Source organism: Neopsephotus bourkii, unplaced genomic scaffold (assembly GCF_033783945.1).
Source record: "Neopsephotus bourkii isolate Nb327-2 ecotype Australia unplaced genomic scaffold, CSIRO-AGI_Nbou_v1 NB_272, whole genome shotgun sequence".
Lineage (NCBI taxonomy): Eukaryota > Metazoa > Chordata > Aves > Psittaciformes > Psittacidae > Neopsephotus > Neopsephotus bourkii.
The window spans coordinates 7,946,484-7,959,374 of NW_026900781.1; the positions used below are offsets into that span (position 1 = coordinate 7,946,484).

Sequence of the window (12,891 nt, forward strand, 5' to 3'; positions counted from 1 at the left end):
TGCGCAGTTGTAAAGGACCCATGGAGCAGCGTAAAGGCAGCAGAGCCTATGCTATCAAAAAAAAAAAAAAAGAAAAAAAAAAGCCAAAAATTGCTGTGATTTTCAATCCAGAGGGCCTTTGCCTACAAACACTCTCAACTTCCTTGCCACCTCCCTAGCCTATCAACAAATCAACTTGTTTTTTCTCTCGCAGACCGTTGTTTCCCATTTCTTCCTTTGGCACAAGGGAAAAACAGTCACAGAGGCTTCAGAAGCTGAGCTGGAGACATGGTGCCCCCACAGATACGAGTGGGGAAAATGACACTTGTTCTCACTTGCTACCCAAAGCATGACAGCCTGTTACACAAAACCAGCAGCAAAGCTGGCCATACTTTTAACAAAAAAGAAAAAAAAAACCAACAACCCACCCCAAAACTTATGTAACTCCGCAAATAATCTTTGCTAATCTTGAGAAGGCATTTAAATCTGGTGAATAAGCCGTTTCTTCTCCCCCCCTGCTCCCCCAGCCTGTCTGTACAGTGAAAGGGGAAACAAACGGAAGCAAAGTTCACAGCCTTACGATTATTCCTTTCAACGAGAGCAAAGTGGCAACATGTCCTGAGCCAGCACTGAAGTAAACCCTCCTGTCCTGCCATTTCCCATGAACAGCAACTGAGGACCTTAAGAGAAAAGCTGCTTTTAGACTGATTATCTCTTGCTCTTAGCTAAAGCATGGAAATCTCTACTCTCGCAATGTACCATTGCCTTGCTTTTGTCTGGTATTTTTTCATTGCCTATACAATCACAAACATAAGAACAGAAGAGCGGCCATCTGAAGTGTTCTTTTATGGTGGGCAGTGGAAATATTTGACAGTCCTCAATCTGGTAAGCAAATTGTGTTGTACAGTGATGCCAATATGTCTATTTGTTTGTCTGCCATCTGTGCCTCAAGACATATGCAGCTGTTATATTTGCTGCTGTTAAACTGCTTCCTTTAACGGTTTATACCCCAAAGGAAACTACGTAAGGATCCATGCTTGTGCTGTGAAGTGTATTCACAGGTTTTATGCAAAAAAATCTTGGCTGGTGGGCTTCTTGGTTTTCAGAAAGTACTCTGGAGCTAGCTGCTTCCTTGTGAAAGAGACAAGCTATTAGTGAAGAGAGGGACAGAAAGGTAGGGTATGTCCAGCCAGGAGACGTGAAGGTTTGATGCATGTTATCTAACCCTTAAATCAATACACATTACAATGCTGCTTGGAATTTTACTTCAAATTTTTAATAGCCTTTTATGTCCTTCTAATTACAGAAAAGGTAAAACAAACCATAGCGCAGTGCTGATTTAGCCATTTGGAGTACATGCATAGTTTGACAATCATTTGAGGTCACAAGGGAAAGAAATTATAGCCTGTAGAGAGAGGTGCTTGTGGCATTATTACATGTGTTTTAACAGTGTTAGTGTTTTAACTGCTTGCTGCGTTTCCTAAAAGTATACAGGAAGACACAGACCATAATGTATTCTGATTCTCCTGATATGCTTATGTTCCGTAAGACAGAAATCAAAATGAAAGCATGTGAGATACCCTATGGGAAGCTTGTTCACAGTGAAAGTGGTTCATCAGTGATTTGTGGCAATGGTGGCAGTGTGGTGGAAAGATCGGGTGTGTGGAGGGGGTTCCTACAAGGGACAAATTTCAGGGACACTTGATAATCTGAAGGATGGCTGCAGGGACTGCCATAGACTTTTGTCCCTTCTTCATTACTGTCAGAGTTAAATATCAGCGGGAGGTCTGTCCCAGGGTTTTCTTGTCTCAGCTTTTACTCTCCAGAAGGAGATACTCCATGGAAGCCTAAAGGCTCCCCAGCTCCAAGTGGCACCTTTGGAGACCTCCAGGGTGTTACGAAATTTAGGTCCCTTCCAACCTCAACAATTCTGTGACTCTGAAATACTTGCAACCAAGAGCCAGTGAATGGCACAAGAGTTGGCTACAACAGCCTGGGTTTCAGTGAGGCACAGAGCCCTTCTCAGTGACCAAACTGGCTCTGGAAGGATGAGGGTACATATATCACTGCAGTCAGGATGACATATGTATGGTTTGTTGCTATGTTGTCTTTGTATCAGTAAATCTAGCCTTTTTGCAATGCTTTAAATTATTTTTTTTTTCTGAAAAGCCAGCAATCAAATAGTCAGGATCCAACAACCTTAAAGGTATTCAGTTCATCCTGCTGGACATAAGTCAGTAGCCCAGAACACCACCAGCCAAAGACTCTGTGCCCAGCTCTTCTCCTGGCCCCATTAAAGTATCATCCATTCTTTCAGGCAAAACAGTATCTCCATCTCCTGGCAGCATTATAATGAGACCTATCACTCAGTATATGACACAGCTCTAAAGCATGAGATCACGAGTAGAAAGCAAGTAACCCATCTCCTAGTATTTTGGGGAATTATTATCCATCTTCCCTTAGTGACCATCACTAACGATGATCAGAGATAGGCTGCACAAGACAAGAACATGTATAAGAGCAAAATGAACTCTCCATGGATCTGACTTCACACTGGCATACCAACTTACTCAGCCGAAAATAAATCGAGGCCAAGGCAGCTAATACCCATTCCAAGCCTTCTTTTCATCTATCTGAAGGAAAAACATACCTGGTTATACTTCTGGTACCTTCCCTGTTCTGAGGCAAGTGTGCCTTGTGTGAAAGAGCTGTTCATTTTGTTGGTGTAAACCTGCTTCCTGACAACTGAATTGGATTCCTCTTCACTTCTGTAGTATAATCTAATCATCTGTCCGTGTTCACTTTTTCTTTGCCACTCATTAGAGATCTCTACCAGATTTTCCCCTTGGTTATTTCTTTTCTGCAAGCTGGAAGTCTGAGCCTTTTTCATCCATCTTCACAAAGGGCTGCTTCTTTCATTAAAGCATCCTTGTTGTGTTTTGCAGTAGTTTTTCTAGTTTCAGGAAGGGGTAAGTAGGGCAGGCTGCAGTGGTTGAGCTAAGAGAACAGCATGGATTTATATAGTGGCCCAAAGGTTCTTCCTTGTCTGTTTATTTCTTCTTAACAATTCTTAATTCTATATTTGGAGTTTTTGATTACTGATGAGCAAGGCAATTTGGGAGAGCTATCCACAGTGGGTCAAAGAGTTCTTTCTTGGATGGTGATAGCTAATTTAAAATCCACTGTTGACAAAATATAATTCAAGCTGCTTTTTTTGTTGTTATGGGGTTTTTTTTCCTTCCTCTGAAATGCATTACATTGCATTCACCAGCACTGATTTTTACCTGCTATTTGATCTCTCAAGCACTCGGTATTGTGAAATTCTTTGGCAATTTTGCAGTCAGGCTTCACTTTGACAGAAGAGAAAAAAAAAAAAAAGATTTACAAAGCTTTACCCCCTCAGTGTTTGCTCTTTTCCCCAGCTCATTTATGGATCTGCTGAACAGCTCAGGTCTCATTAAAACTCTGTGAGCAGGGGCCCTTGCTCCACTTCTCCAGTTCTTTGTCTCCCATCTTTTAACCACTTACTGATCTGATCCCCACACTAAAACAGAGCTGTCAGGCAAGGGGAGGGAAATGGTTTAGGCTGAAGATGTTGCGTATCTCTCATGCAGAAAATGTAGCAATGGGGCAGGGTGGGCAAAATTACTCTTTTGTGGCTGTAGTGCTTCTTCTATAGAGATGTGGGTTTTTTTTCAAGAAAGAATTGCCAGTAAGGAAAGGGGCCCAGGGAGAGAAATGTCATTATTCCCCCTTCTTCCACTGATCTGGACAGTGACTGTTGGTATCTCCAGGTGATAAAAGTTTCCGAAGCAGGTGTGTAAAAGAGGAAAAGGGAGAGAAGCAGAGCTCCACAAGACCTAGAAGAATTGTCCTATGGTTTGGTATTAAAACACCTCTTGTTGCTGCTGAGAGACATGAAAGAACCTGGTGGCTGTCAATCACAGATGACCATAAGGTGCACACCTGATGCCTTACATTTCCGCACCTTTGGAAGTGCCTAGTCCCAGGAGGTGTCTTGGGATGACAGGAGATACGGTCCTGGGGAAGAAGAGCAGGCAAAAGCTTCCTGCTGGTCTGTGCTGGTTCAGTTGAGCTGCCACGCTGGGCTTTCCTAGAGCCAGGCAGGCAGAGCCCTTGTCCAGTTTCTCTGCCTGTCTCCTGACAGACTGTGATTGCCTGGCTTCTGGCACTGGCTGGATGAGTTGCTTGGAAATTTTCCCAAAAAAATTCCTCTTAGTTCTTTGGAATTTCATTTAAAAATTTCCTTCTGTGGAAAGCTGCTGTGGTAAGCTTGCTCTGATCTGAAATGGAAATACTGGGAAACATGGCATTTTCCAGTGGTGGAAATTCAGCTTGACTCCTAGCTCTGCTGGAGGGATGCTGGAAGAATTTGATAGACATGACCCTCTTTTAGCACCTCATTCAATTCCTGAGCAGTCATGTGGCTCTCCCAAGAGAGCTACAGCTCTGACGCGCACATTCATTTATCTAGTTAATGATCACAGCAATCAAGATTCAGAAAGGAAATATTTTTGTAGGGGAAAAAAAATAGATAAGTGGGTTTTGTATCAAAGGAGTTCATTGACTGATTATTGAACAAGCAGAAATGACAGATAAAAACAGTTCTGTATTCATTTGTCTGTGACACAAAACAGGATAAGCTGAATCATTCGTTGCCTCAAATATCCAAGTTTATAAAAATCTGCTCAGTGCCATAAATCTATTAGCAAATCATTGTATAATGAGCACACTGCACCTTTAAAAACTATTAATCGCATTCCTGCCCTATTTTATGCCTTACATTTTTGTCTCATAATTGAAATACTTTTCAATTCTCCTAAAAGCAGGGTTTATTTCAAAATAGACACAGTATTTAGCATGCATATTTTCCAGGTCACTATCATGTGAATGGGTGTGTGTCTGTCTATACTCAATGCTAACTGTTATACCTAATAGCCTACCCATACTAATTGGATTTATACCCCCTTACAGGCAGAGTCTGGATCCCACTTTGTTTGTACTAGTTGGAAATTTCAGTGTACACATATGACTAGATCTTACACAGGAAAGTAAACCATGTCAGGTTAGTTAAACAGAAACACCCTTTTGATCACTGCAGCAGATAAAAATTGAGTTTGTCTTTGTCACAATGACTCTCGGTTTGCAAAATCAATCTGGCCAAATGAAGTGTTTCTACAGCACCTAGTGCCATGGAGCTCTGCAGGCTCTTGAGGAAAGCAGCATCTCTCCAACAAGGATTAGCATATCCATGTTGTCATCTTTGGAGTAATCATTAGCTTTCTGAATGCTTCCAGTCTTCCTTCTGTTCATGTGGGAATACTTTGGGGGATGCTCTTTATTTACAGCCAGTGGATTTATATTCCACAAGCGGCTGCAATGGATTTATGAGCGCCAGCATTGCTATTTGGGAAATTCACAGGACATCTGGAATAATTTGATGTTTTCATGTCTTTCTTTTAAAAAAAGTAAATTTTCTCTCTAATGAAGGGCTGAGAGATTTGGATGCACCTTTCTTACAGGAATAAGCCTGGAAAAACACAGGTTTGGAGCTCTGATTCTAGTCTACCAGCAACATACCCTGCCAGACTGAATGTTACTAGGGATGGTTCTAACTAGGCTCAGGTTTTCTGGTTTGAAAATTACTTGTATACACTTCCATTGCTCCTGGAAGTACAGGGTGACCACAAACTGACCGAACCCCCTTTGGACTCACAGAGATGGACAAGGGTAGAACTGTGAGCAGCGCCAAAACAAGCTCCTGAGACTGAGTTCAAACTTCTTCAGGAGCTGTTCTCCATGTCCTGTCAGAGAAATGGGTCAGGTTACACATTCTGATAAGCGGTTTCCATATGGACGATAAAATTATCTTTCCCTGCATATGACAGAATATTTACCAGACTGAGAATGTGGCTATTTTGGGACTGTTTCTTTTCAGCAATGTTTGTTTTAGTCAGTTTTGAAGGAGGGGGAAGAAGCAGTCTATCCCTGTCCCATGATTAATGTAAGGCTGACCATGAGCAAGATAATAATAGCCCCATCCTCTGGGAACCAGGCCTCTCCCTAATTGCTTTATTGGCAATTAGTCACCATGTGTCACCAGTCTGTCACCACCCTCATGTTAATTTTTTATGCTTTTCACAGAAAGTTACTGCTGACTCTACAGGGTATAGTAAGAGTGTCTGTTTGTTACCAGGCTTTTCTTAGCTCTTCAGGATCTTGGTTCTGGTGTCCTGGTGAGGCTAAGGACTGGGACAGATGTTTGGGTTGGACATGTGTTTGGGTCTAAGTACACTGTGCCTCAGTACGGACTTTTCTGAACTAAATTCATGACTCGGAGGGCTGAATCTCTGTGGGCTGAAATTGTGTCTGCAGCTACAGAGGCTAATTGTGATAATGGGGAGAGAGAAAACCACATTTAAAAGAGCTGGTTTGGATGCCTCAGAATTGAACTAAACCATATGTGGGTTCTGATGAAGCTGCTTCAGTTTTTTTTTTTAATGTAAAAATGTGGCTGTTCACCCCATGCTCTTGAGAGTAAACACAAGGCTTTGCAGCTGAACTGAGTGGTGCATGATCTCCAATACCTTGTCCTGGGTGACCCTGGGCTAGTCACCCAGCCTGCATCAGCACCTCCACCACTGTGGGTCTGCGCAGAGATGAGGGTCACACTGCAGTCTACTGTGGGCACCATCTGAACTGTGTAAGGGATGGGTAAAGAAGGATGTATCTTTTGCTGGGAAGCAACAAAATGGATGGGGATGGTTACAGATAGCTGCAAGGATACTTTGGTCATGCAAACTATGGTCATTTTGCTCTGCAGGAAGACAGTCTCTGTAAACTAAAGTTTACAGAAACCCTTGTTTGGCAATGGGCATGGTGAAATCACAGTCCTCTCCTTCCCTGAGATATTTTGATAATAAAGTAATCTCTGGTGGAAAATCATTGCATTAATTCTGTCCCCTCTCAAGCACCACCCTTCTTGCCTCCTTCAGAAACTGCTGAAGTAACCAGCCACATCTTCAGTCACTGCTCTAAGTACATATCTGATTCAGAGTAAGGTCATGGCAAAAAAGATCTCATCCTGAAAGCTGTGACACAGCCTCTTTCCATTTAAGCATTGCTAGCTGGTCCAGCGTTTGCAGTAGGCTGCATTTCCCATATTGCATCATTCTGGGGCAACATAGACTGAAAGAGTCCATCCTGTAAGTTAACAGAACTGAACTAGATTCAGTACTGAATGCAAGGTAGTGGAAGAAGTAGTTTTCTGCAAGGCTTTGCCTGTGTGTGTCTGAAACCTGGTTCAGCTTGATCTGCTGTGTAGCATTAGGACAGAAAACAAAGTAATTGGTAAAGCAATATTGGCTTAAACCACAATACTGTGACAATTTCAGACACAATTTGTGGAATTATATTTTGTCACTGTGCACTTACCTAATTCTTAACCAAATCCTCCCAGCACCCTCCCAAACAACCCTACCTCATTACTTGTAAATGATTTAAAGAAAGAAAGAACCAAAACCAAAAGACAACCCCCCCTCCAACCCCCCATCTCCAAAATTCATTATTTATAAATACTTTAACTTACTCAGGATTAGTTAGTGAAGTCCGAATCTCTGCTTCTAAGCGCTTGAAATCCTTCCCTGAAACCCCTCTCAGTTCAGCAAAAGAAGTTCTGGTTTTGATAACTTTTGCACCTAGTTCTCATGTTAGAGCATTTTAAGCTACTTGATACTGAGATCAGTTGCACCATGAGTCCCTAGAAAGAAAGCCCTGTGTTGGCTAAATGGTGGGAGAAACTATCTAGCAATTGCTTTACAGAATTATGCTTTCCTGGCATATTTTGTTCTTTCCTGCTCTTGCCCACACACATTGAAAGTAACAATTCCTAGAAAGTGTGAAGGAGCTGGCTTTCAACATGTCCTTTCACCTCTGCTATCTGAATCACATCACACATCTCTGTTTACTCTATTAAGTGAGATAGTGCTAAAGTTATCTCCCCAACAACTTTATTTAATCAGTTTCAGTTAGTAAAAAAGATTTAGCCAACAGCTATTTCCCTCACGTGGGCTTGCAGCTCACAAACAAAACAACTCCCTGAAGAGCAAGAACAGAGTTCATTGAGGAACATGCTAATGAAAGCTGGATGAGTTTCCCTCATTAAGTGTAATTACTTTAGGTTTTGCAGGCTGTCTTCTATGGGGTGTCCTTGCTGGCTGATATGTTGAGACTAATTAAGAAACTGCGATGTGCTAAGTGCGTAATTTCCAGCAGAGACCTTCTTTTCAGTGTCCTGGCTTTCCCACTATCCACAGTAAGTAACCTCTGTAAGTAAAAATAATGTCTGCACAAATGATTGGGTGTACAAGCATAACACGCACATGTGTACAACAGATAACAACAGTAGGGTTCTTTTACCATTTGAAAATGGTTTTGGATCTTTTAGAAGAAGAAACCGTGCTGAGCCTGTCAGAGTTGAATGCAAAGCTTCTTGCACAAACTTTAGGGTTGCTGCCCCCAAGCTAACATAGATTGACCCCAAAGGGTGAATGAGGTGCAACTCCTCTGTTAATATCACAGTCCAAATAGCTGTGGATTTATCAGCTTAGGGCATTTCTCTAAAGGGCAGCATGGGCCAGGCAGACATGGGAAGGTACCTAAGAGGCATCAAAATCTCACATCTCCTCTGAATCCACTGTGGCTTTAAATAAGCACTGAAGAGAAACAAATTCAAAGTACAATAATTACAGTCACAGCTTACCTCACGTTCCCCATGGATCACCTACTCCCTCACAGACAATGCTGTTTATCAAAATGCTGTTTATCTGGCACTGTACGTTGGACAGGAACTGATGGGTTACTTATACGCACAGGTATGCTCTGTGTGAGTAAAGCCTGCAGCTACCTCTGAATCTCAAAGGGCTGAGAAGTGCTGCTTAAATCTGGTCCACAGGCAGCTCAGCCAGCTGGCTCACTAAAATGTCCTGCCAGGGACTACAGAGCTACTGGCTAATTTATCTTCCCTGCACAGCAGTATTCATGCTGCTGCTGCCATATCACCGCCAGCCATTCTCACTGTGCTCTCAGGACAAGCACAGGCTAGTCGCCTTCTTCTAGCATCTCACATCCCCGATTTCCAACCCCAAACACAAAGTGTGCTAAAATACAAAGCAAGGCCAAAAAGGTACAAATCTGATTCCAGGTATCAGTAACTGATACCAGGGTTCATTTCCTAGTTAAATTCTCCCACTGTTTATCCTCCTCTGTTGGGAAAGAAGTAGGTACCCACAGCTTGCACCTGCAGTTTAGGAATTAGGCATGTGAATTGTGAAGATAAGGGTAAGTTTTATGTGAACTGTTTTATCAAGATCTGGTTTACTTTGTTACTGAGCAGAAAAAGTGCTCTGGCTTGACAGCCAATGCCTTGAGGAGAACTTCTGGACCATCAAAAGATCGCATCTGCAAAGGAAAAAAAAAAGAAAAAAAAGTTTAAAGCTAATCCAGTATTCCACAGAAATGTCAGTTTTGGTTGTTTATAAAGGAGGTTTTTCTTGCTGTATCATCACAGAACATTGCACCTCAGAGTAAATTTCTTTCTTTATGTTGTAACACGTGAGATATGTGAGCTTATCTGGCAATATCACCATTTTACATATAGGTGATGTTTTGCCTCTCAGAAATGAAAGCATTAGCCAAAACCTACCAGTTATGTTTGGCTTTCCTTTTGAAATTTCTTTCAATTTGTGTTTTGCTTCCAGTTTGTGTCTATATCCTTTTGGACATTGTATAGCTACAATCGAGAGCTGGTTTACCCCAAAAGCCTTGATGGAGTCATCCCACTCTGGTTAAATCATGCTATGGTGAGTAAGAAACACCCCTGCCTCTAGCAGGTAAGAGAGATTGTGCAACATGCTTCCCACCGTTGCATTGTGTTGCTTCCCAGAAGAGTTTCACAGCTTCTTCTTTCTCACCTCCTCCTTCCTACTGATCTGAATCTGATGTTGAGCTGTATACAGCAGAGGCATGTGCTTGAAGTCACCTCAACAAGCCTTTTAGCATGCAAGAAATGTCAGTGAATTTGTGCTTGTCAAGCCCCTTAAGTCAATGAAATGTGTAGTAATAAGGAAAAAAGAACCTAAAAATATCTTCTCTATTATTGTAGCTCAAAAAATAAGTTGTTTCTTCAAAGAGAAGTCTATGAAATATGAAATGGCTGGGAGTATAACAGAGCAGTTCTTAATTGTTAAAAAAGGTGAAAGAACATCTGACAGTTTTACAGCTAATAAGCTAATGTGTGCACAGCTTTGAATAGATGAATCGCAATGATTGTTTACAGATTTGCTATAAATACTTTCCAGATTTCTCCTTCATTTGCTCTGGCTGTTTTTATGATGTGTTGAATAATCACATATTTCTCATCAGTCAAGTGTAAAGAGTCTGACAGTAACATGGAAACTGTGGGTGGATTGTAAGGTCAGGGAGGCCTCATGGGGCTAGTGGGAAGGGGGAGAGAAGGGAGAGGTTCACCGCTAGACTGAATCAGAGTAGCCAAGAAGTATGAAATAATCACATAGAAGACTCATTTCTCTCCAGACTTCATTTCTTAAGTACAACACTTTGCAACCCACTGCAGCAGCTCCCAGTGCCTGTTGAAGGTAAATACGGGAGGCTTCAGGGTTTCTGCCCAAGGACACTTGATAAAGGTTTTGAGCAGCCACTTGATTTAGACAGGCATATTCAGACACGTGTGCCTGGAATCCAAACACACATAGGCACGTCCGCATTGCTGATATCTGAGTGATAAACTGCAGCTATCATGCACTTTTAACCTCATCACCTGCTCTCTGCCCACCAGTTCATCTCCACCAGGGGCTTTGTATGGCTGTCCAAACTTCCGCATGGACACAAACAGGCACCACTCTCTCAAAACCATCACCAACCGAAAGGAAAGATTCCTTGAGTCCTCAGCATCATGCTGGTTTCAGGTCTGGGATTTGGTATGGGAGACTGGTTGAAGCTTAAAATCTTCACACTCATGGAGGTGCTGGGGAAGGGGAGGGCACAGGGTGGAGCCAAGAAGAGATGGGCTTTGCTGCTTGTTTTAATCCCAGTGCACAGCTGAGAATTTGCCCTTTCCATTTCCACATTTGTTTATGACATGGAAAGGTTGAGAGGTACTAAGATGTACATTTTTATTTCATGTGCAAGAGCTCTTTGCAGGAATAGCTTGAATGTATTCGTTATAACTTTTTTCCTTTCCTGCCTACATCTACATTTCATAGCAAAGTCATTACGACAGCAACAAAAGGCTTTTCCATTTCAGAAATGTCAAAAACAGGTGTTAAAAAGGGAAAACAATTCTTCCTCAAAATTATTTTGACGAGAAACTTCACATAAAGCAAGCTTCAATCACAACCTAGTATTTTATTTCTAAAGCTCTTAATACATTGCAGACATCTTGTGCTTGACAGTTCCTGGGTTGGAAATCTTCCTTCCAGTCACTATCAAGTGTAAAACATCTGCCAGCAGCATAGACTGATCTCCACTATTGACAGTCCCAACATTTAGGGCCACCTTCCAACAGGTGCCTTCGGGCTTATCTAAGGCATTTATTTCTTCCAACACAAAATATCCGCTGGGAATCCTAGGAAAATCCAGAGAGCTACTGACACTTTAAGGGACAATCTCCAAGTTCTGATTGCCAAACAGACACTTCTTTGGGTTCATTTCCTTGCACACTGCTATACTTTATAGCTCTGAGGTTACAAACATTTTATGGCAGATTGAGGCAGCATCTAGCTGGTTTTGGTGGTAAAGACATCAGTGTATCAGTAGTAGATGTCAGTGCTGCACCATTTGCAGTGGGAGTATTTTTTTTTTATCTCAGCCTATTTTAAAGTTGTAAACAGGGAAAGCATATGTTTTTATGTAACTGAAGAGGGAACCTAAAAAACTAATCGTGCAGAAACATTTCAGGAATACCAAGCTCCTTGAGTTCTCAGTGGTGCTGCAGCACCTTCCTTGCGAAGATGAACTAGCCATTTATTTTTCTCACATTTACTGCTCTTACAGTGGGAAAGTGTTGGTGCCCACCTGGTAGCCCAGAGTCATATAGAGAGGTTTACATTTTAGGCATGTTTTTGCACTCTGAGCAGAAACCTTCTCTGGTTTTTGCAGAAAGGATGGCTAATGCAGAAAGGAATCTTGCTGATATTTGAAGAAGGCCAAATACTCCAGACTACCTGAGTTTTTCTCTGCCTTTTTACTGAGTTTAAGTCAAAGGCTTTTTTCCACTTCTGTTTGCCTGGAATAATTATGTTTTACCAACTTTACACAAAGCTTTGAGTTTTATGGATGGAAAAAACCCTCAAACCTACTTAAGTCTCAAGCACAAATATTGCATTTGAACAAGATCTTCGAAGTGGAAGACGGCTGAGGCAAAAAATATGCCTGCCAATTCATCAAGTGAAATTGTTTATTTCTTTCCAAGTCATCTCTTTTCAAGCAACATCTGGATACTCTCCAGAAAGCAACTAGCTGCTGGAGACAACTTGGGTTAAACAATATGCATGTATTATTCAACTGAATGGCATTACAGGGGAACATTACATTTTGAAGGGGCTGACAGAACTGAATGGTAAACAAAGAAGGGCAATGGTGGGTCAGAAGAGATCACTGAGAAATATTTTAATCTATAACAAAAGAAAAGATACACATCAACATTGACCAGATGTGTTCACAAAAATGGTAATGGCATATATATTATATAAAGGAGGTTTATATTTTCAGTCTGTGAGGCACAGTTCTCGTAAAAGGCAAATTTTCTTGTAAAAAGCACAATTCTCTTTACTGTCAGGCTGCAGCTTAGTTTAGGCATCTCCTTTCCTGGTT

General features: G+C 41.7%; 1 protein-coding gene and 1 long non-coding RNA gene across 3 annotated transcripts in view; one reads left to right on the forward strand and one right to left on the reverse strand.

Moving 5' to 3' along the window:
- The first annotated feature begins 408 nt into the window (after positions 1-408).
- The window catches only part of ADTRP (androgen dependent TFPI regulating protein), a 32,884-nt gene continuing 20,401 nt past the window's right edge, over positions 409-12,891 (forward strand). Inside the window, exons 1-3 of one of the 2 annotated variants that reach the window (XM_061346502.1) lie at positions 413-864; positions 8,180-8,314; positions 9,759-9,860. In XM_061346502.1, the coding sequence (XP_061202486.1) occupies positions 712-864; positions 8,180-8,314; positions 9,759-9,860 (390 nt within the window). In that variant the 5' untranslated portion in view covers positions 413-711. Of the gene's footprint in view, positions 865-8,179; positions 8,315-9,758; positions 9,861-12,891 lie in introns of both variants that reach the window. The other variant, XM_061346503.1, reaches the window with a different exon arrangement.
- On the reverse strand, positions 3,832-9,709 carry LOC133208554 (uncharacterized). The gene is made up of 3 exons (XR_009724435.1): positions 9,380-9,709; positions 8,175-8,325; positions 3,832-7,316 (listed from the first exon to the last, which is right to left on the reverse strand). It is a non-coding gene; the product is annotated as an uncharacterized LOC133208554 (long non-coding RNA).